At 43.1% G+C, this 26,937-nt stretch overlaps 1 protein-coding gene across 1 annotated transcript; it reads right to left on the bottom strand.

The window, feature by feature from the left end:
* Nucleotides 1–3,246: 3,246 nt before the first annotated feature.
* On the bottom strand, nucleotides 3,247–4,036 carry LOC147427334 (hydrophobic protein RCI2A). The gene is made up of 2 exons (XM_086496629.1): nucleotides 3,741–4,036; nucleotides 3,247–3,646 (listed from the first exon to the last, which is right to left on the bottom strand). The coding sequence occupies exons 1-2, from the start codon at nucleotides 3,819–3,821 to the stop codon at nucleotides 3,563–3,565; spliced, it is 165 nt and encodes a 54-aa protein (XP_086352755.1). The 5' UTR covers nucleotides 3,822–4,036; the 3' UTR covers nucleotides 3,247–3,562.
* Between the last annotated feature and the right edge of the window lie 22,901 nt (nucleotides 4,037–26,937).

Genomic DNA, 26,937 nt, shown 5'->3' with positions numbered 1-26,937 from the left:
GCTTTCAACCAATTAATGTGACAAATGAAGAAGTTAGCTGTAACTTTGCAAAAATTATCTACATTATCTATACGAACCACACCATTAGCGGCTTTAAGAGAATCGTTGTATATGGCTTGCAAGCGCTTTCAACCAATTTTCTCTCTATTGTTGCGCATCACCACTCCATGCGAATAAGAAGATGGAATTAATGTGTGACCGTGCGCTCATACGTATACCACAGACATCATTCTATACACATACTACTATGACCCTCTTAATCAGAAAAATAGAGGCTCAAAGAACGCGCCACATTGATTAAGTACACATGACAACACAATATTGCACAATGAGAGAGGAGCAACAAATTAGTTTTTATGTATAAAGCACAATCACCACCCACTAGGGAACGTGTGTAAGTCGAGAGACCATACAAAAACAATAGAGCATTTGGACAACCAATTTTCTCTCTATTGTTGCGCATCACCACTCCATGCGAATAAGAAGATGGAATTAATGTGTGACCGTGCGCTCATACGTATACCACAGACATCATTCTATACACATACTACTATGACCCTCTTAATCAGAAAAATAGAGGCTCAAAGAACGCGCCACATTGATTAAGTACACATGACAACACAATATTGCACAATGAGAGAGGAGCAACAAATTAGTTTTTATGTATAAAGCACAATCACCACCCACTAGGGAACGTGTGTAAGTCGAGAGACCATACAAAAACAATAGAGCATTTGGACAACCAATTTTCTCTCTATTGTTGCGCATCACCACTCCATGCGAATAAGAAGATGGAATTAATGTGTGACCGTGCGCTCATACGTATACCACAGACATCATTCTATACACATACTACTATGACCCTCTTAATCAGAAAAATAGAGGCTCAAAGAACGCGCCACATTGATTAAGTACACATGACAACACAATATTGCACAATGAGAGAGGAGCAACAAATTAGTTTTTATGTATAAAGCACAATCACCACCCACTAGGGAACGTGTGTAAGTCGAGAGACCATACAAAAACAATAGAGCATTTGGACAACCAATTTTCTCTCTATTGTTGCGCATCACCACTCCATGCGAATAAGAAGATGGAATTAATGTGTGACCGTGCGCTCATACGTATACCACAGACATCATTCTATACACATACTACTATGACCCTCTTAATCAGAAAAATAGAGGCTCAAAGAACGCGCCACATTGATTAAGTACACATGACAACACAATATTGCACAATGAGAGAGGAGCAACAAATTAGTTTTTATGTATAAAGCACAATCACCACCCACTAGGGAACGTGTGTAAGTCGAGAGACCATACAAAAACAATAGAGCATTTGGACAACCAATTTTCTCTCTATTGTTGCGCATCACCACTCCATGCGAATAAGAAGATGGAATTAATGTGTGACCGTGCGCTCATACGTATACCACAGACATCATTCTATACACTTACTATGACCCTCTTAATCAGAAAAATAGAGGCTCAAAGAACGCGCCACATTGATTAAGTACACATGACAACACAATATTGCACAATGAGAGAGGAGCAACAAATTAGTTTTTATGTATAAAGCACAATCACCACCCACTAGGGAACGTGTGTAAGTCGAGAGACCATACAAAAACAATAGAGCATTTGGACAACCAATTTTCTCTCTATTGTTGCGCATCACCACTCCATGCGAATAAGAAGATGGAATTAATGTGTGACCGTGCGCTCATACGTATACCACAGACATCATTCTATACACGTACTACTATGACCCTCTTAATCAGAAAAATAGAGGCTCAAAGAACGCGCCACATTGATTAAGTACACATGACAACACAATATTGCACAATGAGAGAGGAGCAACAAATTAGTTTTTATGTATAAAGCACAATCACCACCCACTAGGGAACTTGTGTAAGTCGAGAGACCATACAAAAACAATAGAGCATTTGGACAACCAATTTTCTCTCTATTGTTGCGCATCACCACTCCATGCGAATAAGAAGATGGAATTAATGTGTGACCGTGCGCTCATACGTATACCACAGACATCATTCTATACACATACTACTATGACCCTCTTAATCAGAAAAATAGAGGCTCAAAGAACGCGCCACATTGATTAAGTACACATGACAACACAATATTGCACAATGAGAGAGGAACAACAAATTAGTTTTTATGTATAAAGCACAATCACCACCCACTAGGGAACGTGTGTAAGTCGAGAGACCATACAAAAACAATAGAGCATTTGGACAACCAATTTTCTCTCTATTGTTGCGCATCACCACTCCATGCGAATAAGAAGATGGAATTAATGTGTGACCGTGCGCTCATACGTATACCACAGACATCATTCTATACACATACTACTATGACCCTCTTAATCAGAAAAATAGAGGCTCAAAGAACGCGCCACATTGATTAAGTACACATGACAACACAATATTGCACAATGAGAGAGGAGCAACAAATTAGTTTTTATGTATAAAGCACAATCACCACCCACTAGGGAACGTGTGTAAGTCGAGAGACCATACAAAAACAATAGAGCATTTGGACAACCAATTTTCTCTCTATTGTTGCGCATCACCACTCCATGCGAATAAGAAGATGGAATTAATGTGTGACCGTGCGCTCATACGTATACCACAGACATCATTCTATACACATACTACTATGACCCTCTTAATCAGAAAAATAGAGGCTCAAAGAACGCGCCACATTGATTAAGTACACATGACAACACAATATTGCACAATGAGAGAGGAGCAACAAATTAGTTTTTATGTATAAAGCACAATCACCACCCACTAGGGAACGTGTGTAAGTCGAGAGACCATACAAAAACAATAGAGCATTTGGAAGGATATGGAGTTTGGCATTTCTTGGTGTTCCCAAAGCTCTCAAACTGTCAAAATGGAATTATCACAATGACAACGCACTATCTGGCATAACGGGCTCATACTACTCGAAACAAATGGAAAAAAAAAACAGTCCCGACTGTCTATTTTAACGATCTGTGATTTTTTTAAAAACAAAAATTACCAAGCTTCCTAATCCTCTGAAGGCTTCTACATTCTCAAGCACATGCTTTGAGAACAGGCAGATGGTGGCAGTGTTAATGTACACAGGATGGAAATAGTAACGACAATTGTAATTCAAACCACTGCAATCCTCATCTCTCCAAGCACTTTTCCGACAATCACGAGATGTTGGGATGCGGCATAATTGGACACAATTGGTGGAAGAGTACAAACGTTGTTCAATTAGAAGTGTATGGTGCTTTCTCTAGAAGATATATCATCACATATTTCACCAGAAACCCTAATACAATGGAGTTTATGCCAAAATTCATACAAATTTGAACAGGTTGCTTATCCAGAGCACTAGCTTACGGGAGAACGATGTCTTAACATACCAAAATGAGTGATGGGTGGATGGCAGGAGGTCAATAAGATGTGGGGTGCTTCCACATCGTGGAACTACAGAGAAAGGCAGGGGCCAGCCCGCAGCGCCACCACCCACTGAAACAATGCGTGCGAATTGTAGTGCTTTCAGCCCACAAGCACATAGATGGCATAGATGATGCCAGGGATGTAGCCCAAGATAGTGAGCAGCAAGCATATCCAAAATTCCACCTGCATCACCGTTGAAGAGGAGGAGATGCAAAGCAATTGCGAGGTTGAGTAACTCAAATGCAAGCAAAAAGCAAGAGTGGTGGCGGTTACGTACCCCACAGCTGTATCTGAGGAAGACTCCCAGAGGGGGCAGAAGGATGGCCAGTAGCACATCCACGAATGTAGCCGACGCCATCCTTCTTCTGCTCTTCTCCTTCTCCTTCTCCTCTCCTTCTGCTGTTGCTGCTGCTGCTTCTTCTTCTTCTTCTGGTCTACCGTGTATCCTTCTTCGTCTCTCTCCCTTTTCTCCTCTAGCAGATCACAGATTAATATAGTGCTAATCGGTCGACACACAGATACTTTCGACTCTTGACACCTGCCCCCCTTCCTAGTCTTGCCACGAACCCCACCTTTGTTCATTTGCTGCCATATATATCACCCCTTGTATTCCAACGCTGTTTATTGCCACTCTTGTTATACATACATCTCTCCCCCTCTCACTCTATCATCCAATGTTGCCACCCTGGCCCACCTGCCATTACACTAGAGGCCATGGCCACCATCCTCTCCCTAAATGTGAGACCTCGTTGGTTCGCCAACCTGGTATCACACTAGGCATGCCTAGCAGTGCAAAAAGGGTGCATTCCTAGATTGCACTGCTTGGGCTAGCAAGGCCTCAATGCTAATTGACACAAACTTGCCAAAAGGGAACCAATGGTTCATGTCAAAAGGTGCGAGCAATGTTCAATTACACCGTCAAATCACAGTTGTTGCACTGATGTGATTATGGTGTGTACCCTATGGATATGATCATGGTGTGTGATCTTGTTGTCGTCATGGTCTAATCTTGATGTAGGCTACACAAGGTGTGTGGACATCAATTGTTTGTGAATATGGTATGAACCATATGTAAATTGCAATGATGGGATCTAAGTAGTATTATTCGTCATTCCGGAGACGAATAATACACGAAGGAATAATAGGTGTATTATCCCTTGACCCAAATTATACTCTCCTTTAATACGGTGCCATGTTAGCAAAATCAGTGTCCCTTATAACTTCTTAGCATTTCGATCAATTTTTTTTTGGAACGAAAGATCTTTCGATCAAAAAAACTTTGATTGAAGACATGTTTGATCGAAAAAAATTATAAGAAGGCAACGCGCCCTCTTGAGCCCATTTGACATCATAAAAGGTAATCCATGTGAGAAACAAAATAGAAATAAAATATTTTTTATGACTTTGAAATCAATAAAATAGTTTGAAAGTAAATTCACTTAAAAGTAATCTAAATTGTTGATCAAAATTTGACAAAAACATTTATTTTTAGGATCACATAGTATAAGCCTTGTATGTTGTGTAGAGCTCAGACTCTCACTCATTGCAAAGTGTTTATTTTATAGGAGTCACTTGCTATGTGCTTAGTTTACACACGTGGAAGTGAATTAGTGATATAATATAGGGGTTGTTGTTGTGTGCACTGTTAACCCTCACGGCACACGGACACCCTATGATCTATAAACGTTGTATTATTTAGAGTCAGGTACCGGGCTTGTCGGACCAATAGGAACAGGGTAAGGGTGATCGCCGATGACAGGCGCACTCTAACTAGAATATTCAAGGAGTTAGTTGGCTAAGTATGGGCGCCCAAGTGTGAATGGGGTGAGCACATATAAAAGCCACTAAACCTAATTTTTACTCATTCTCTCATTGTGAAATAGAAGCTGCTCTTGCTCCATCTCCACCTTCTCCTTCACCATCTCCTTGTGTGTGTGTGTGTGTGTGTACGTGTGAGAGAGTGTGTGTGTGTGATCGAGCGTTGTGGCGGCACGACGGTGGCGAGGTGGTTGAACGCAGCGTAGCGGCGTCTCCCTCTTCTTCGCGGCGCGGGAATCCTTCATTCGCAACTACACAGGAAGGTGAGTGACACAACATTCTTCCTTGTGAGCTTGTCTGTTGTATGACTGTGTGCTATGAGCCTTTGTGGCTCGCACACGGCGCGTAGCAAGTCCCTAGCCTTGACATTTTTGGCGCCGCTGCCGGGGAGCTGCTGCGCGTGAAGCTCCAATGGCGACCTGTAAATTGTATTGAAGCTATTTTTTATGTAGGAAAGGCGCGGCTTAAGTTTGATTATTGTTGTTATGCAAAAACAGTAGAGAAAGACACAATGTTGTTGACTGCATTCAAGTTTTCTGTGTTCTGTTAAGCTCTGTTTTGTTAGTTCTATTAAGCTCAGATCTCAGTGTTACCATATACATGTGGTAGTGATGTGTGTGAACACACTAGGACCGCCGGGGCATTTTTTCCCTCTTTAGGAGGTTTTTTCCCCCGTGCATTGTATATACGCCCATCACTCTAGGGCTAACTATCTTTCCATTGCACACTAAGTAACACACTCTCTATTGTGTGCCTTGAGCTTCCTTCGTCTTCTCCAAGCTGTGTGTGTTTCTCTGCAACCCTAATTCCAACAATTGGTATCAGAGCAGGTCACGTCTTCCCGGGCTTAGTCGCCAGCTGCTCCAGCACACGCCTGCTCACTTTCTCCGATTTCAGTGAGCTTTGGCGAGCGTTCGCAGGTCGATAAATATTTTGGGATCCGTTTCCACTACGGGCAGTACTGCACAGGCTATTTCGTCATTTTGTGCAGATTTTCTGTCAGTGCCGTTTTCTGCATAACAGGTGCCTTATAGTCTTCTACGGTTTGTGCTATATAGCACAAGTTGTTCCCGCTCCATTTCTCCTATTTTCGGGCAGTTTTCACATCAGGTGCAGCATTTACCATGGCTGACAACAACAACACAGATGTGTTCAAGATGTTTGCTGCTGAGGACAGGTTGGATGGGGACAACTACCCTATGTGGGCTTATATGATGCAACATGTTCTTGTGTCAAAAGGTGTCTGGAACATGGTGCAGGGCATTGATGTACGTCCTGGTTCTGAAGATGTAGGCGATGTTGAGGATGTTGCAGGTTTTGCTGCAAGGATTGCAGCTGTTAGAGTTGTTTTGCCTACGGCAGAACAAGCTCATTGGGATATTAAGGATGCGCAGGCTCATGCATTGATTGCGTTGTCTGTGAAGCGCACCATTATTCCTCACATCCGTTCAGAAAAATCTGCAAAACAGGCTTGGGATATTCTAGCAGGTCTTTATGCAAGCTGCAATGAGGCTAAAATTGCTTTGCTGCGTAAAGAGCTAGAGTCGAAGATTATGCATGAGGAAGATGATATGGACACTTTCCTTGCTAGTGTCAAGGATATCAATGAGCAACTCATTTCTGCAGGTGAAGTCATTTCGGACAGTTCCCTTGTGCAGACTGTTCTTGATGCCTTACCAGATTCCTACCAGACTTTTGCTAGTACTTAGAGACTCATGACCCAAGGAAATCCTGAAGTTGTCAAGTTTGATGCATTATGCCATTGCTGTTTGCAAGAGTCACTTTCTAGAAAAAACAGGACTAGGCAGCGTGCAGTTGAACAAGCTTTTATTGCTTCTCAAGAAAGGGTGGTAATAGTAATGCAGCCCACTTCTTATGGTTTGTGCGAGTGGCAAAAATTCTGTTCCTAATGCTTCTTGCTTGGCAGCACTTCGCTTCGTCTGGCAATTCTGGTGATAAGGGCAAAAAGAAGATGCATTGCCATTATTGTAAAGCCAATGATCACTTGATCAAGTCGTGTCCTAAGTTGAAGGCCAAAGAGGCTAAGAAGAAAGAGGGTGGTTCCACTGCAAATGCTGGTTCCACTACAAATGCAGCCATTGTTGAGTCTTCTGTGAAAGAGATTGTGATGCTGATGTTGATGCAGAATGGGCTTTTAGCGCAGAGTGCACTTACAATCCTGCTGTCCATGATGCATGCTTGTCAGTTGCTGCAGATTCACATGTGTGGTATTTCGACAGTGGTGCTACAAAGCACATTACCTCACATCGTGAATTGTTTACCTCTCTCGAGTCTGTCCCTCATGGGAACTCAGTCACTTGTGCCAACAACGCCTCTTATCCAGTTCAGGGAGTTGGAAAGATTGTGCTCACTGCTGCTAATGGCAGTTCCTTCACACTTGTTGATGCACTTTATGTACCTGGGATCAAGAAGAATCTCTTGTCTGTATCCGCACTTGCTAGACTTGGACTTGTAGTCAAATTTGTGGATGACAGATGTACAGTTCATGATCTCAGTTTTGGTGATGAAATTGTTGCATCTGGGCTTTTGTGCCGTGGGCTGTATAAGCTCACTTTGTATGACAAGTGTGGACAAAATTTTGCAAATGCTGTTGCAGATTCAAGGGCTATTTCAGATGCAAAACTTTGGCATGCACGTTTTGGTCATCTGAATTTTGCCAGTTTGCTGCGTTTGCAGAAATCTGATATGGTTGCTTCTTTGCCGCCTCTTGAAGCACCTGTCAAAACATGTTTGTGAAGGCTGTATTCTGGGTAAAATGCAGCGTTCTAAGTTTCCAAAGGATGGTTCAGTTAGGGCCACATGCAGGTTGCAACTTGTGCATAGTGATGTTTGTGGGCCCATGCAAACTCCGACCTTGGGCAATTACCTGTACTTCGTGACTTTCATTGATGATTACTCCAGGCATGCATGGGTATTTCCGCTTAAAGCGAAGTCCGAAGTTTTTATGTGCTTCAAACAATTTTTGGCTATGGCTGAAAATGTCTCAAAATGTACTATGGGCACCCTCCGTTCCGATCGAGGGGGGGAGTATATGTCTCATGAATTTAATGCATTTCTGGCTAGTCGTGGGATAAAACACCAATGTATAGTGCCTTATACACCTCAGCAAAATGGTGTTGCTGAGAGGAAAAACAGGTCACTAACGAAAATGGCACGATGTATGGTCAAAAGTCAAGCTTTGCCACATTCTTTTTGGCTTGAGGCCATCATGTGTGCCACTTATGTACTTAACAGGTGTCCTACGAAAGCTTTGCACTCTATTACTCCATATGAAGCATGGCATGATAGAAAGCCTTCGATTGAGCACATACGTGTTTTTGGCTGTTTGGCATATGCTTTGGTGCCACAAGTGAAGCGCAGAAAATTGGATGATAAGGCTGTCAAATGTATTTTTGTTGGTTACAGTGCTGAAAGCAAAGGTTACAGGTTGTATCATCCGCAAACAAAACGTATTTTGGTTTCACGGGATGTAGTGTTTGTGGAAGATTCTGTTCAGCCCTTGCTGTCATGTACTAAAGACAGTAATGTAAGCTCACAGGACATTTATGACACTTTGTTGCCTCTTTTCAGTGGTGGAAATACGAATGTAAGTTCCAATGAGGCAAATGTACAGCCTATGGGGGTTTCTGAAAATGTTTTAGAACAGCCTATTACTGATGCAGATGTACATGATGTACTTGATGAGGAAAGGGCTGAAAATGAGCAGGCTAGAGGTATGCCAAAATGGCTGGTGCACACTTTGCGTGACAGTAAATTGGATGCACCTTTATCTAGTTGTACTCGTTCAGGCTCTCGCCATGCATCTTATGCATCAGATTGTTATGCTTTGGCTGTGTCTAGTTTACATGATGTTGAGGAGCCTCTGTCTTTTGATGAAGCGCAGAATTCAGAAAATTGGATTGCTGCCATGAAATCAGAATATGATGCACTTATAGAGAATGACACATGGACTTTATGTGATTTGCCTCCTGGCAAAAAGGCCATTGGTACGAAGTGGGTTTACAAGTTGAAACGCAAGCCGGATGGTGAGATCGATCGCCATTAAGGCTCGACTTGTTGCAAAGGGTTATGCACAACAAAAAGGCATAGATTATGAAGAGACTTTTGCTCCCACTTGTCGTATGACTACTGTGCGTTTTCTATGTGCATTGGCAGCTCATTTTGGTTGGGATGTACATCAATCAGACATTGTTACTGCTTTCTTGAATGGTGACATATTTGAGGAAGTTTATGTAACGCAGCCTCGCGGTTTGTCATAAAAGGACAAGAGGACAAAGTGTGCAAATGTAAGAAGGCTTTGTATGGGTTGAAGCAATCTCCTCATGCTTGGTATGAGAAAGCTGACACTCATTTGGTTAAACGAGGCTTTCGTAACAGTCCAACAGAAAGCACATTGTATGTAAAGCGTGAGGATGATGTATTTCTCATTGTGGTTCTTTATGTTGATGATTTGCTGATCACTGGACCAAATGAGAGACATATTGCTGAATTTAAGGCTGATTTGAATGCTACTTTCAAGATGAAAGATTTGGGGCTGTTGCATCATTACTTGGGTATACAGTTTAAGCAGTGTGATGGTGGTATTGCCTTGTGTCAGAAAAGTTACATAGAGACATTGCTATGTAAGTTTGGACTTGAGGATTGCAAACCTATTGCCACTCCCATGGAAACAGGTTTGAAGTTGAGTCTACATGATGCTGGCGATCCTACTGATGTCACTCTTTACCAAACTGCTGTTGGCTGCCTCATTTATGTATGCAACACGAGGCTAGATATTCAGTTTGCAGTCTCGCAGGTCAGCAGATTTATGCATAGCCCAGGGTCTAAGCATTGGCAGGCTGTCAAGAGGATTTTCCGCTACCTTAGTGGCACTTTACATCTTGGCTTGTTTTATCCCAAGGGGGGATCATTGCCGCCAGACTTACATGCTTTTTCGGACTCAGATTGGGTTGGTTGTTTTGACACGCGAGTGTCCACAAGTGGTTTTTGTTTCATGCTTGGGAGTTCATGTATATCATGGTTGAGCAAGAAGCAACCTACTGTGGCCACTTCAAGTTGTGAGGCTTAGTACAGGGCAGTCTTCACAGCTACGGTTGAGTGTGTATGGCTCAGACGCCTTATGGCTGACTTGGGTGTTGGACAGGACACTGCCAACACTATCTACACTGACAGTCAGAGCGCATTGGCAGTTGCGAGGAACCCAGTTTTTCATGCTCGCACAAAGCACATTGAGGTGCATTACCACTATGTCAGGGAGAGGCTCTCAGCAGGAGAGATCAGCTTGGCTTATGTGCCAACACAAGACAACCTTGCAGATCTTTTCACAAAGGCATTGTCTCGTGAGAAGCTTGAAGCTTTCCGCAAAGCTTTGGGCTTACTCCCCTTTGTGGACTGATCCTGTCCTCAGGGCATGGCACTTCCCTTTACTCATGTGCCAGCTCTCGTTCACCGCATCACTCCAGGGGGGATTTGTTACCATATACATGTGGTAGTGATGTGTGTGAACACACTAGGACCGCCGGGGCATTTTTTCCCTCTTTAGGAGGTTTTTTCCCCCGTGCATTGTATATATGCCCATCACTCTAGGGCTAACTATCTTTCCATTGCACACTAAGTAACACACTCTCTATTGTGTGCCTTGAGCTTCCTTCGTCTTCTCCAAGCTGTGTGTGTTTCTCTGCAACCCTAATTCCAACACTCAGCTTACACAGTTAGCATTTCTTGCGTTTCTGCGTTTTTTGCATTTTCTGGTTTGCACTGCACAGTTATGTCAAGTTTCAATTTTCTGTGTTTTCTAGTTTGTGCACAGTTAGGCGCACAGTTAGTTAATTAAGCAGGTTAGTAATTAGGTGAACCATTGATTAGCAGGTCAGTAGGTAGGTGGGACAGTAAATAGTTAGGTGAGGTCAACGTGCATCAAAACGCGTACCAAATAATATTTAAAAAAAAAATTAAAAAAGAAATTTAAAAATTCGAACAATAAAAACGTGAGTGAGGGGGAGGTTATAAAAAAATCGAAAATATTTAAGCGTGAGTGACTGGGGGGATCACCAAAATTTTGATCGGGATCATTTCCCCAAGCCCAAGCCCAAGCCCAGGCCCAGGCCCAGGCCTAGGCCTCAGTCCTCAGTCTTTTGTTATATACTAGACTCACTCTTATATATATACCGTACCCCCTCAAGAGGGAATGAGAGCATGTGGGGCAAGTCCTCCACTCTCCTCCCTTCTCTTCCCACTTGCACCCTTAGACTTGCTATTTGGAGCCTAGTTCCCCAGCTAGGAAAAGACTGTTTTCGGGCTTTTCTGGAGCAAAATAGAACCAAACGGTGGGCTGTAAAGCACAGCGCGTCCCTCCTAGCGATACGCTCGTTTCGAGCTATCACACGGACCATTCCACGACACGCTCTAAAAAATCAAGCAAAAAAACAAACAAAAAACACGCAAAAAACTAGTCACAAGGCCTCCTAGAGCAGCTTTTTGACACCTTAGGGTATCAAAAGCACATGCACTTACGCTCTGGGCGGGTGCTAGAACACGAGCATATTGAGGGTGCCTCTGTTCATACGGACACCCATTACCCATCCACGATAGGCTCTAGACCCTCAACGAGGACACAAGGTAGCACCACCCAAGACCCTAAAATAGCCGCTAGTGATTCCTCCTCCGACTCAGAAATCATGGAAGCATACCCTACCCAAAACACTGAGAGAGAAGGCCATGCACCTCCCGAAGCTCCATAGCCTAGTACTAGTATGTTTAGTCGTTTCATGGAAACATTAGGTAGAGCTACTCGCTTGGAACCTGATGTAAATGAAGAACACGAAGGGGGTGGGGAAGTGGACTCTCCTTTCACATCGCACGTGGACCCCACACCCCCAAAGAGTGTCCATGTGGATATCCACCAACTTCTTACCAAGAAGGCCCTGTTGAGCTGCCTCCTTCAGAAGTTCCCTCTAGAGTACTGTTGGTGACAAGTAAAACCACGGGGAGCAACATTGCTTCTACCTCACAAGAAACCGTTAACACGTCGACTCTAGAAGGATTGTTCATTAATGATCATTGTACATACGACCTCCACACTGAGGTGTTGACGGATCTACACTCTGGCCACGCCTACCATGTAGGATGGATAGAGATTGTACAATCCACCTCTAGTGCCACGAGCATCGAAGATCAACAGAAAATGATCTGTAATGTTATCCATGGCATTATTCAATCAGAAAGGAAAAACCGAGGGGTAAATATACTCTCAACTGGCCCCATGAGATTTCTGGATACGAGCAAGGCTCAACAGCCTACTCTATCACAAATGGAGACTCCTCTATGAGTCCCATGAACCCATCTTACGTCATTTCACCTGGGGTCTCTATGCAATCTGAGCCTCCGGGCAACAACTTTAGCTTCCCTAACTTGGCTCAACCCTCTATTAAGGAAAACACAGTGCTCACTCCAGGGATAGGCCTCACAGAGAATGTACCGATGACATCTACGGTTAGCGCAGTGCCATTACCTAGTGTCGTAGTACCTAATATGGGGCCTCGACCGTATGTGCCTCTAGCCCCTTATGCACACACGGCCCCCACACCTCCAATTGTACCACTTGTTTATGCTCCTCGAGTGCCGCTCGCTAGCCCTTATCCGAGTGGACCTATGCCCGGTTATGTTCCATATCTTGCATCATCCACACATATGCCAAGACCGGTACCCGTCCCTCTCCCACATATGATTCCAAGAGTACCTCCACCGGCCCTGCCTCCTCACATAGGTGACTTGGCAGCGTTTGCTCAAACCATAGGTCGATCTATCGCGGAAAATATGCGTCATGCATCTGATAGAGAGCCTGAAAGTAAGGCAGTACAAATTGCCAAACTCACGCAAAAATTCAATGGGGACGAAGATGCTAGAAAACACATTGAAGTGTTTGAACAAGTATGTGATTCCTTAGGGGAACGCAACAAACTACATAAGTGCAATGCCTTAAGCTTGACATTAAGTGGGAAGGTTGGAGATTGGTATAGAACCCTAAGGGTGGACGAGAAAACAATCTACCCTACCCTTTGAAGGTTGTTTCTAAAGGAGTACATACGAGAAGGTGTGCTTTGGGGTGTAGCATCTCAGCTACAGAAGGCCGAACGTAAGGAAGGAGAGTCAGTAAGGGACTTCATTAGTCGTCTAAAGCACTTAAACTCTCACTGCCCTATAAATGAGCGCTTCAACAATAACCAACTGCTTGATCGATTCATTCGAGGGTTGAGGAATGAAGGAATCTATAATGGACTAGTGATTAGAGGTATCACAACCTGGGAAGATGTCACTGCCAATGCAATCCAATTAGAGGACAACTTGATGATAGCAGGCATGAGGGTGTCTACTGACACGAGATCCACTAGCTCACAAGCCATTGAGTATGAACCCATGACTGCAAAGCCCATTGCCAATGAGCCAAAGGTATTTGAGACATTCTTGACAGACCTCACCAAGGCAATCCAAGAGTCTCTTAAGGATAATCGACCCCCTCAAAATAGTCACATGTATCCAAGAAGGGAAATAGACACTAATATTGCCTACGGACTTGATATATTGGAAGAGTGTCCTATATACTACATGGAAGATTGTTGGAGGCAAGTCAAGCCGGTTTATCAAGCTGCTGCTCTTGCATCCAGAGGTCAAAATATCAACACACAGGCTAGGAGGCCACCTCTTCAATGCTACGAGTGTGGTGGACCACATCGGGCAGCGGAGTGCCCTATTAGGCTGCAAAAGAATGCTGCACAGATGCAAATGAATCAAGGGAGCACGTCTGCAATGCCAATACTCACATGTAATCGTTGTGGCATAGATCACTTGATTGCCCAATGCCCCTATAACCCAAATGCGCCTAAAATCACACCCCTAAATTTGGTTGAAATTGCTAGTGTGACATCGCCAATACCACGCGTCGCACCCGCTTATGCGATTACACGGTCCATGATTCAAGGGCCAGGCCATATCCTCGAAGAGAGAGATACCGCGTCAGTTATCCAAGCAAAGAAAAAGAAGACACGAAGGAAGAGGTCGCAGAATACGGGAAATTCAAAGCCAAGTTCCAAAACAAACATAGGAACAGGAGATGACCCCGTGTATATGAATGACCTCGAGGATGATTCAGATTCAATCGAGACAATGGAGACTAGAACCAATACCACAAAGGGAAAGGACAAAGAAAACCGTAACATGGAACCAAATGAAAACCGAATAAGAGAAAACCATAAAGAGCCTCTGAAAACACCACAAGTGTTTCCAAATCCAATCCAAGACCCCCAAGATAAACCGCAGGGGCAAAAAGGGAAGAATCGTAAAAAGAAGATTGGGACGTACCCAAACCCAGTAGATGAGATTGAGCAGGTGAAACATCTAAGAGGTTTAGTGGAGGAGACTCAAAGGAAACTAGAACCAGAACCCATGCATGTCAAAATTCATGACACAGTGTTTCCCACGCAAGTTCATCCACCCCACATGAACCATAGACCGTTAGCCATATCTAGTATCATCCAAGAAGGGAGTGAGGACGGGACATCAGAAAGTGAGCATACACCTTTCTTGTTGGAAAGGATGTTTAACGAAGGAATACGTGATCCCATTGAGGAATATGAGATTCCATCCTCACCAGTTCCTAGTCAAGGACCTACACCCTGCAAAATGCCAATGAATGTTGCCAAACTAGTGGACTTCATGTCTTCTAAGGTCCGAACCACGATCATAGCAAAGCTGTATGGAGATCTTGAGTTATTCCTTGCACTTCGAGCATTCCTTAACGGAGAGCTACGAACGGGATTACCGCAGTTTGCACAACCAAATAGGCCTGACTCGATTATGATTGATGAGGAAAATCATGTGCAATCACTTGACTTAGATGGACACGAGTCTGTGATCGAGGTACCCATTAACGAATTAGGGCAGTATTTTGAAGGCGACGAGTCTAATGCGACCCTACCCATCACTACCAAGGGATTAACTATAAAGGGAATTCTTGATGGTGGTGCGGGAGTTAGCATCGTTACAAAATATTGTTGGGAATCCATGGGAAAACCCCGCCTCAGTGTTACTAACATTGTGGTAAAGATGGCAAATGGCACCATAGCCAAACCTATGGGGATACTCAAGGATCTTAAGATCAAAGTTCTAGGACACAAGGTACGACATACGTTCATTGTAATGGATTTCTCTAAACACCTTATGTCATATGAAATGATTTTAGGACGACCATTCATGAGGGAAGCACAAATGGTTCATGATTGGTCTAAAAATCATGTCTATTTGCAATTCCAAGACTCTGTCCTTAGAGTGGATTTGGTGACTGGTAAGGTACACCCCTTAGGGAGTAAAACCATTATTGATCATCACTCTGACACCACAGTTCACTCGGCCCCACTACAATATTGTTACACTTGTAAGAAGGATACAGACATTGGCCAAGATTCTCCTTACATGGATGTGTTACCGGGTATGACGGAATCAGACAACGTAGACTGGGTACACCTAGCTGCAACCATAGATACTTGGGGAAATAGAGGAACCACTTGGGTCACACCAGAGGGGGAAGAGGTACCACAAATTGCACCTTTGAACATGATAAGTTCCATACATGCATCTTCTAAGGGCAAGGCAATTGTAGACCAATCTGACAGTGACACCGATAGCTCAATAGAAGACTTTGACCAACACGACTCAGTCACGGACTCCCAGAGTGAAACGGATTCTGAATCTCATGAATTAGAGAGTGGAGCAAGTTCAGAGTCAAAAAATTCGGAAGGACCGAGCACATCAACCGATGATAGCTCCTCCGAGAGTGAAGAGGACACCAATGAGGACTCCTTTAGTGAGCCAGATCTAAATGCAAATCAAAAGCAGGTCTCAAATAAGAAAAAGAAAAACTTTAAGAGGCGTAGATATCGAGCCAATGTACGTGCTAGGATAAAAAAGAAGAGATCCTCAGCAGAATGGATCAGTTATATAGGAGCATGTGATGCTCATCGAAAATTGGTAGACGATTGGGGTGAATATCTCCAAAATGTTATGTGGTGTAGACCGCGACCCCATGACATAGCCCAATTAGAGATCATAGACAAGCCAAAGTTGAGCTGCACTACAAGGAGGCGTCAAAACCAAGAGTTAGCTCGACAACACAAGAAAGCAGAAATGGAAGCACAGACCAAAGCACAACCAGAATCCACAGACTTGCATCCTGCACCAGAACATTTCAAATCTTACACCACAGGGGAAGCAAAGGTTGTGTACACAAAAGCCCAAAGAATACCTATCCATGGGAATAATGGAATCTATGATGGTCCGGCAATAGTTAAAGAAATAGAATTAGCCGACCCCGGTGAAGAATCAAAACTTGTTTTTATTGCCCAAGACCTCACAGAAGTTGAAGAGGCGGTCCTCAAAGAGCTTCTCAAGGAATTCAAGGACATATTCGCTTGGACATACCATGATATGAAAGGTGTTCCACCTTCTGTGGTCCAACATACAATCCCTATGATTAGCACTACGAAGCCCGTACAACAAAGACCCTACCCAATGAATCCTAAGTACGCAAGGATCATTCAAGAAGAACTAGAAAAGCTTATCAAATGTGGGTTCATATATCCTATTGAACACTCTGAATGGGTGTCTCCAATAGTCATCGTGCCAAAAAAGAATGGGAAACTCAGGAAACCCCCTACCATATTCCAAACATGTACTCGAAAGAGTTGCAGGCAAGGAAGCTTATAGCTTTCTAGATGGGTACTCAGGCTACAACCAAATCACGATAGCGCTAGAGGACCAAGCTAAAACTGCCTTCATCACAGAATTTGGCGTGTTTGCATTTCGTGTGATGGCTTTTGGCTTAACAAATGCCCCTGCTACATTCCAACGATTAATAAACACTGATTTTAAAGAATATTTGAGAGAGTTTTGTGAAGCTTTCTTAGATGACCTTTGTGTTTACTCTTCTTGAAAAGAACATCTATCATGTTTGCGGAAGGTGTTTGAAAAGTGTAGGTTATATCGTATCTCATTGAACCCGTTCAAATGCCAATTTTGGGTCAAGCATGGAGTTATTTTAGGGCATATAGTATCTAAGAATGGTATCTCAACCGATGAGAGCAAAATTAAAGTGATTCTAGAGTTACCACCACCAACCAATTACAAGGGAGTTCAAAGGTTTATGGGACACGTGGGTTATTATCGACGGTTTATTTTATTTTTCGCTGAGATAGCACGTCCTTTGTACAAGCTTATCATTGAATTTAAAGCTCCGATTTTAAGGACACCTAACTGGGATGTCATTTTCCATGTGCATATTGATGCATCAAACTTTGCTATTGGGTGTGTTCTCACTCAACCAGGAGAACATAAATTGGACTATCCCATTAGCTTTGCAAGCCGTCAATTGAACGATGCTGAAAGGAACTACACCACTACAGAGCGAGAAGGTTTAGCAATGGTTTATGCAGTAAAGAAATTTCGCTACTACCTTCTGGCAAACAAGTTTGTATTTTATGTGGATCATCAAGCGTTGCTGTATCTGGTAAACAAGCCATGCTCCACAGGAAGAATCACACGATGGTTGTTAATTCTTCTAGAGTTTGATTTCACGATTGTAGTGAGACCCGGTAAAAGGCACGTCATGGCTGATCATTTGTCTCGCATACCCAATGGTGAAGCCCCTACAGGAGTTGATGATGAATTACCCGATACTTCCCTATTCATAGTTGAGACTATGCCTGAATGGAGTGAGAACATTGTTAACTTTTTAGTTAATGGTTTTCCACCCAAGGAACTTCGTAAGGATATCGCTCGAAGGCTAGTAAAAGAATGTGAACCCTATTGTTTGATTGCCGGAACTCTGTATAGACTAGGCAAGGACGATATTCTTAGGCGTTGTGCCTGCGAGGATGAATATTTGTATATCTTGCAAGAAGCACATATGGGCATAGCAGGAGGACATTTTTCAGGAGACCTGACTGCTAGAAAGGTGCTGCAATCAGGCTATTGGTGGCCAACTTTATTTAAGGATGCATCACTTTTTACAAAAGGGTGTGATGAGTGCCAACGTTACAAGACCACACAGCACAAAGACAGAATGCCCTTACATCCTACTAAAGTAACCCAACCATTTGAAAAATGGGGCTTAGACTTTGTAGGTCCAATTAGTCCCGCAGCTCGCAACACTCAATCTCGATATATTCTAGTTGTTACGGACTATGTAACAAAGTGGGCTGAAGCTAAGGCTTCACAAAAAGCTGACGCGAGGACAATAGCTAAGTTTCTTTTTGAGAACATTATCACAAGATTTGGTTGCCCTTTTGAAATTGTTAGTGATAATGGTACCCATTTTATAAATGAGGTAGTAAGAGAGCTTACCACGACCTTTATGATATCCCACCATAAGTCTACACCTTATTACCCGCAAGCTAATGGACAAGCCGAGAGCACCAACAAGACTCTAATCTCTATTTTAACCAAGACGGTAGAAGCTCATCGCACTGATTGGGATTTGAAGTTGACATCTGCTCTATGGGCTTATCGTACTGATTATAAAGTGGCTATTAATTGCACGCCATTCAAAATGGTATATGGCCAATAAGCGGTTATGCCTTGGGAGTTTGTCATTCCTAGTCTTAGGGTAGCTTCGCAAGAAGGATGGAATGGTAACCCCTTAACCGAGCGTTTGTATATCTTAGAAAAACTAGACGAAGAGAGACAGTTGGCTGTGCAAAATGCTCTTGTGGAAAAGGATAGGAGAAAGAAGTGGTTTGATCGCCATGTGAAGGACAAGGACATCAAAGTTGGTGATAAAGTCCTTATGTATGGAGTACGTAAAGAGAAGAAAAAGTTGAAATATGTTGGTAAAGGACCATATAGAGTATGTGAAATTACCCCACAAGGTACCCTTCGTGTGGAAACTCTTGATGGAGTTGAAACCATTGGATTCCTCAATGGGAGTAAATTCAAAAGATATTATGATCCTTTAAGCCAAGAAGAACTACGGGCCATTCATCAAAAGAAGGCCGCCAAAGCACAAACCGAGTTAAACAAGATACAAGCTCAAGCTGAGGCTAAGGAGACAACAACGTATAAGACAAAAACGAGAGGCTAACCTTGGAGTCACAAATGCATTCCACGTGGAAATCGAAGAGGATTGGTTGGACTCTGACACACCTCTACGATACCCTATTGAGTTAAATAGTGCCTATGGAAAAGTGCTATATAACGCCTTATTGGACACGGGTGCTAAATATAATCTGCTATCCTATGGGGTGTGGTGTCAGTTAGGGAAGCCACCTCTATCTGAGAGTATTATCCAAGTCAAGGGTGTCAACAAGAAAAAAAACTACGGTTTTTGGAATCTGGCACACTTCTGTCAGTTATGACAATGGAATTGTAGCTCAAGACTTTTTGGTCATGCCTACTGGAACTATGGAGGGTAATATAAACCTAGGACGCACGTGGATGATAGCCACCAAATGCACTATTGATTGGGGGACTGGGGGTGTCACAACGCAAAAACCAACTCTTATCCCTACCACTCAAGCCATAGTCCCTGAGATATTACCTAAGGAAATAAAACCCAAGACATTGCATGTCCAGGAGGTTGAACCATACGTCCCCATAGCCCAACTCTCTAGATCTTCAACTGATGTAGTTGAAAGAAAGCTTGAGACACACAAGAACCATCCTAATATAACAAAGAAAGCATACAAGTGGGTCCCTAAAGCTTCTTTAGTAACCATGGCTGATGCTAAAAAATGGAAGCCTCGTAAGAAACGTCCCACTCGCTCCAAGAAATGTAAGAAAACGTGGCGCTGGATTCCTAAACGACTATTAAAAGCCCAAGGATACTATGATGGAAATGAGGAAATTTGGGTACCTAAACGTAAAATGTGTCCTTCCCTATCGACAACAAACCCATATGAGTCAAACAGTGTAACGCTAAAGCCAATGGCAGACCGTGGGAAGGGAAAGATCACAGAATGCTACACACCTAGTCCAAAGCTAGTTTGGGCTCCACGGCAAACCCAATTTATTCCACCTAGCTCAAGAAGGGGGGAGTTCCATGAAGCTTCTAGCTCCTCATGTAATACATCCATAGAGGTAAAAGCTTCTACACAGCCTCCATCTATAGTAATGGACCTCAATGAAGCTACAAAAGAATCCACACCTCCCAGTGTTCAAGAATCACCTGATAAACCACTTCAAGTTCGATCTTGGGAGAGTACCTTACCACCCTTGCAACTTGACGAGGCACCTAGGGTAATAGAAAACTACTGGCAAAAATCCTCACCTATTACCAATTGGAACAATTGGTTTCAAAGGGTGACAAGCTCATTTCAAACGGTATGATCTACCCAAGGAAGGGGGGAGTGTTTGTGGACATCCATCATTCACTTGCTTCCCTCTCAACCTTTCTGTCATAAAATCTAATATCTAACTAACCCAAATGATTTTCTCATATTAAATTGATCACTTAATGTGGGAGAATAAACGGGAACAAGTGTTAAGATATAGGTATGTGCTTTTAGATCTATCTCAACACGGGGCCAATGTAAAGGGGCCCAAAAGGGAGATGGTCTATCAAAGAGCAAGGCTAACCAATGGAGCATAAGACCTTAGGGTTAGCTTCATTGAAGACCTCCAATAAATGTGTGTAAAAGTCCTTTTGACCTTAAGTAAGCTAGGGTTGAACTTGAGGTGGGAACCTGGCCCAAGCTCGAGGTGCTTGTCCTGCTTGAGGTGCTTGTCATGCTTGAGGTGTTTTTCATGCTTGAGGTGCTTGATTAAGATGCTTGAGGTGCTTGACTGGCTCCATGCTTGAGGTGCTTGACTTGCTGCATGATTAAAGTACTTGAGGTGCCTTGAGAAGCTTGACTGAGATGCTTGTGGGAACCCCCCCTAGTTGAAGTGCTTTGTCATGCTTGGTGAGTAAGGTGCTTGATCACCTAAAAGTCAAAAGAATTCCTACAAGAGGGGGGGCGAGCCCTTTTCCTAGGGCCTAGAGAGAGAACACCCACTCACACACACAAGGGAAGCCCATCTTGAAGAGGCAGCAAGGACACATGTCAGGCCCCTACCCATGTTACCTTCATGTGTTGCTTGAAGCCTATTGGCTAGGCTTCAAAGGGGTCCAATGATAAATTACATGAATTATCTAATTGTTTTAGCATTTATCAAGTCCTCTCTCTCAAAGGGAAGGGGAAAGGGGACACTTGTCCCAAGGCTACCCATGTTGCTTGTAATGGCTCCTGCTTGTGATTGGCTAGGCCTGGAGGGGTCCAATGAGCTTCAGGCATGAGCTACAAGGGGGGGTCGACCCAAGCAAGATAGGGGGGTGCCTAGGGGGTATACTCACTCACACACACTCACAAGCACTCTCATTGTGTGATATGCAAAGTGCAAGAGCTCCCTCTCCAAGCAAGTAGAGGTTGAGAGCCTACACCAACACTCTTGGCTATGGAGTGCAAATCCAACCAAGAGCCATGCTTCAATGCTTAAGCTTGCCATCTCCTTCTTCTTCATTACTATGCTATTATGTATCCTAGCAACAAGAGTATGATAAGTGAGGAACTCATTCTTTCTCCTACGAAATGTTTCTTCTTCCTCTTCCCTACCCTCATTCCCTGCTAGCTCTCTCCACCTTCGAAGGTGTTTGAGGTCTTGGGACTGAGGCTTGGGATAGTTAAAGCTTTCTTCAAGTTTATGTTATGTTTGTGGTGCATGAAGCCTTCCATCTTCATGGCATCACCTAGGTCACAAGGAACACAAAGACTGTATTGTAACAAGTCTCTCTTTATGGGAGAAATCATAATACAAATGCCTATTGGAGGGGGGACCGGCTCCACATAAATCCGGTCCTCAATTGTTGTCATGTTCTCTAAACTCTCTCTCTTGCAAAAGTATTGTCTATGCCAAGTTAACTAATTGCTATGATTATGTTGCTATCTTCAATTATGTATACCCGCTATGCTCACAAAATCATTTCTTGAAAGTACTCTCATTAAATTCCGCTATTCTCAAATTGAATAGGCAAATTCCATTACACTTTCTCCCTGACCTCTTAATCTCCGATCTTAGGGAATGTATATATAAAGCCTTATACTCACAAAAACAAGATAAAAAAGTAAAAGAGCAAGATCCATCACACAAATCATAAAAACAAATTATGCACAAGAACACAACCCTTGTAATATTTGCACTCTAACCATCATCTATTTGCGTGTACAGATATGGCTAGTACGCTAGAGTCATCCACTCCTGCCTTGGGTGAGAGGTACCCTCGTTACTTTTCACAAATATTTCACATGGTCTTTCCAGTGCTTGCATGTGAATGGGATTTGATAGGTATGCTAGCATGTGAGAGGAATTTTGAGGAGTTAGAATGGTTGATACGTCTCTTGACCACGTTTGATCCATACTTAGTAGAGAGCGTTTCTCCCATTGCACAAGCCTACCCTTTTGACCAAGATGACTATAGGCGTCTAGTGACCTTCTTAGTAAACATGGGCACCTATGATGAAGAAGAAAATTTACATGACTACACGGATGGCACATATGGTCTCATGGATGATGACTTTTTTTATCTCGACGACGAGAATAGGGGTTTAGCCTTAGGGTTTCCCCCCAACCTCTACAATATCCTATTCCCTTGACTCTTTAGGGAGAGTGCAAATAATTAGGTTAGGGTTCCTTATGTTTTTTGTTGTGTTCAATAAGTGTTGGTACCTTTTCCCACTAATGTGCCTTCTGGAGGTATTCCTTTTGTTTCCTAGTGTGTACAGGAGCGTGTTGCTATTGATAGGATTTGGACCTTCATGGAACCTTTCTCTCATTCACACTTCAAATCAAGCGCGACCATCAACACAAACAGGTGTTTTATGTCCATTAGCATTGACCTTATCTTTTTGCATCCATGTTTGTCTGCTTTGACTGTGATTGGTAGCATAATATTCGGCGCATTTGCTTAGTATCAAACATTTAATTCAATGTAATGTTTTGTCATAATCACTTGTCTAGGTTTAAAAATCAAGCAGTCCGACTAAGCTAGTTTGACCAAGCTAGGTATTAGAAATCTTCTCTTAATACCATGGGGAATGCCTTCCTAATAAGCAATGGTTACTTAGGTTCTTAATCCGATTTAGGCAGCATTGTCTGAAATGTACTAGGGCTTTCTAGTGGGCTTAACCCTATTGAACTTTAGCTTAAGTAATATAAAGGGAGTTTACTAATGTGATGAGCCTGGGGAGGGTAACAGTGTTATATGACCCCCCAAAGTTACAAAAATAAAATGCTGAAAATGAACAAACAAAAAATCAAAGTGCCACAATGTAAAATTTTAAGCTGGAAGAGAAATCCCTGCTTAAATTGGTACTTCACTCACATGTATCGCCTATGGTACTAGAGCCCTAGAGGTTCCCAGTGTGGGCGCTTTTCCTTGAAAAGAAAAAAACCCAAGGCATACAAAATAAGCACACACATCAAAATTGAATCAATGTGAAAATACTTTGGGGGGTCAAAGAAAAGGTAATCAGTCAGGCGATGATTTCATGATAAATTCCTTTTATCGTAGCTTAACTACAAGGTCTTCTAGGTATAGCCTCTAGTCAGCCCTCGAACATCAAATACTTGGCTCTCGCGATTAAACAACTTAATTGACCAGAAAAAATTGAGAAGTTACCCATGGTATTAATAGTCGAGCTCTAATGCCTTTTGACTGTTAAATTAGCGACCCCGGACTTGTTTAATTTTTTACCTTTACATCTGTTTATGCATTTGATTATATTGCAATTTAATGTTTATTGCTGACAAATTGTCTAAAATTCTGTTACCAATCACTTTGTTTGTCTATTGCATATGATTTTTAATTGTATATGAGAATGCAATTACTGTGGCAATGTTGTTTGATTTTGCAGTGATTGAAGAAGGCTACGCACATCCATGTCGACTACTCTTCCATCTCGACGAACGAGCTTCAACTGGATAGCTTCCGAGGACGGAATCTACATCAGAAAGGGGGGCATGTTAACCCTCACGGCACACGGACACCCTATGATCTATAAACGTTGTATTATTTAGAGTCAGGTATTGGGCTTGTCGGACCAATAGGAACAGGGTAAGGGTGATCGCCGATGACAGGCGCACTCTAACTGGAATATTCAAGGAGTTAGTTGGCTAAGTATGGGCGCCCAAGTGTGAATGGGGTGAGCACATATAAAAGCCACTAAACCTAATTTTTACTCATTCTCTCATTGTGCAATAGAAGCTGCTCTTGCTCCATCTCCACCTTCTCCTTCACCATCTCCTTGTGTGTGTGTGTGTACGTGTGAGAGAGAGGGAGTGTGAGAGTGTGTGTGTGATCGAGCATTGCGGCGGCACGACGGTAGCGATGCGGTTGAGCGCGGCGTAGCGGCGTCTCCCTCTTCTTCGCGGCGCGGGAATCCTTCATTCGCAACTACGCAGGAAGGTGAGTGACACACCATTCTTCCTTGTGAGCTTGTCTGTTGTATGACTGTGTGCTAGGAGCCTTTGTGGCTCGCACACGGCGCGTAGCAAGTCCCTAGCCTTGACATGCGCAGTGTACTCTCACATGAGGTAATCAGTTTATGCAATATGATATAATAGAGGTAAATTTTATTTAGTTCAGTGTTCGATTTTGACGTGCAAAGATTTTCTCACTTGGAAGTGCCAATCACAAGTAGGAGGTAAATCAAGTAACAAGGGTAGCCTTGGGACAAGTGTCTCCCTTTCCCCTTTGAGAGAGAAGATTTGATAAATGCAAAGACAATTAATTAAATTTTCTAATTTATCATTGGACCCCTTGGGTGACCAACCAATAGGCTACAGGCACACCATGAGGGTAGCATGAGGAGGAACTTGACAAGTGTCCCTTTTGCTTTCTTTGTACCAAGCATGCCTTGTGTGAGTGTGTGTGTGTGTGTGTTCTCTCTCATCCCCCCTCTTGTAGGGCTCGCCCCCTCCTTGTAGGGATTGGTATTGACTTTTGTGCCACCTCAAACCCCTCAACCTTGGGCCTAGTTCTCACCACAAGCTTGGCCCTTAAGCCCCTCGAGCTTGGGTTGGGTTCTCACCTCAAGTACAGCCCTAGCATCTCAAGCATGACAAGCATCTCAATCATATCAGTCATCAGGCACCTCAAGTATCTTTAGCACCTTAGTCATCAAGCACGTCAAGCACCTTAAGCTTGGGTCGGGTTCCCACCTCAAGCGCAGCCCTAGCTTACCTAACTCAAAGGACTTTTACACTAATTATTGGAGGTCTTCAATGATGCTAACCCTAAGGTCTTATGCTCCATGGGTTAGCCTTGTTCTTTCATAGACTATCTCTCATTTGGGCCCCTTTACCATTGGCCCCATGTTGAGATAGATCTATAAGCACATATCTATATTGTGCGTCTATGTCGCACGTGTCAATTCAAGGAACTTGCCGATACACTTTGTGCGAGCCACAAATGGCTCCAAGCACACAACAAGCCTAAACTAGTAAGCTCAAAGATGCCGTTGGTGTGTCACTCACCGCTCTATGCTTCCTGTTGTGGAGGATTCCTCACCGCAAATAAGAGGGAGACGCCGCTACACCGCACTCAACCGCCTCGCCGCCGTCGTGCTTTCGTAATGCTCGATCGCACACACACTCCCTCTCTCTCCCTCTCTCACTCTCTCACACATACACACACACACAAGGAGATGAAGAAGAAGAAGATGGGGATGGAGCAAGAGCACTCTTCAATTGCACAAATGAGAGAATGAGTGAATTTTAGGTTTAGTTGACTTTTATATGAGCTCGCCCCATTCACACTTGGGCGCCCATGCTTAGCCAACTAATCTCTTGAATGTTCTAGTTAGAGTGCGCCTCTCATCGGCAATCAACCTTACCCTTTTCCTATTGGACCGACAAGCCCGATACCTGACTCTACCAAATAAATAATACAGCGTCCGTCGTAGGTGATAGGAATGTCAGTGAGGGTTAACATGCCCCCCTTCTTGATGTAGATTCCGTCCTCGAAAGCTATTGAGTTGAAGCTTGCTCATCGAGGTGGAAGAGCATTTGAGATGAATACCCTTAGCCTTCTTCAGTCACTGCAAAATCAAACAACATTCGCACAGTAATTGCATTCTCATAAGCAATTAAAAATCATATGCAGTTGTAGGCAGACAATTTCATTGGTAACAGAATTTTAAACCATTTGTCAGTAATAAACATTAAATTGCAATATAATCAAATTCATAAACAGTTGTAAAGATAAAAAATTAAACAAGTCCGAGGTTGCTAATTTAACGGTTGAAAGGCACTAAAGATCGACTATTAATACCATGGGTAAGCTTCTTAATTTTCTCTGGTCAATTAAGTTGTTTAATCGCGAGAGCCAAGTATTTCATGTTCGAGGGCTGACTAGAGGCTATACCTAGAATACCTTGTAGTTAAGCTATGATAAAAGGAATTTCTCATCGCCTGACTGATTACCTTTTCTTTGACCCCCCAAAGTCTTTTCACAGTGATTCCATTTTGATGTGTGTGCTTATTTTGTATGCCTTGGGTTTTTTGCTTTTCAAGGAAAAGCGCCCACACTGGGAACCTCTAGGGCTCTAGTACCA

Source organism: Adiantum capillus-veneris, chromosome 23 (genome assembly GCF_014529385.1).
Source record: "Adiantum capillus-veneris isolate H3 chromosome 23, ASM1452938v2, whole genome shotgun sequence".
Classification (NCBI taxonomy): domain Eukaryota; kingdom Viridiplantae; phylum Streptophyta; class Polypodiopsida; order Polypodiales; family Pteridaceae; genus Adiantum; species Adiantum capillus-veneris.
This window is presented reverse-complemented; position numbering and strand designations above follow the sequence as displayed.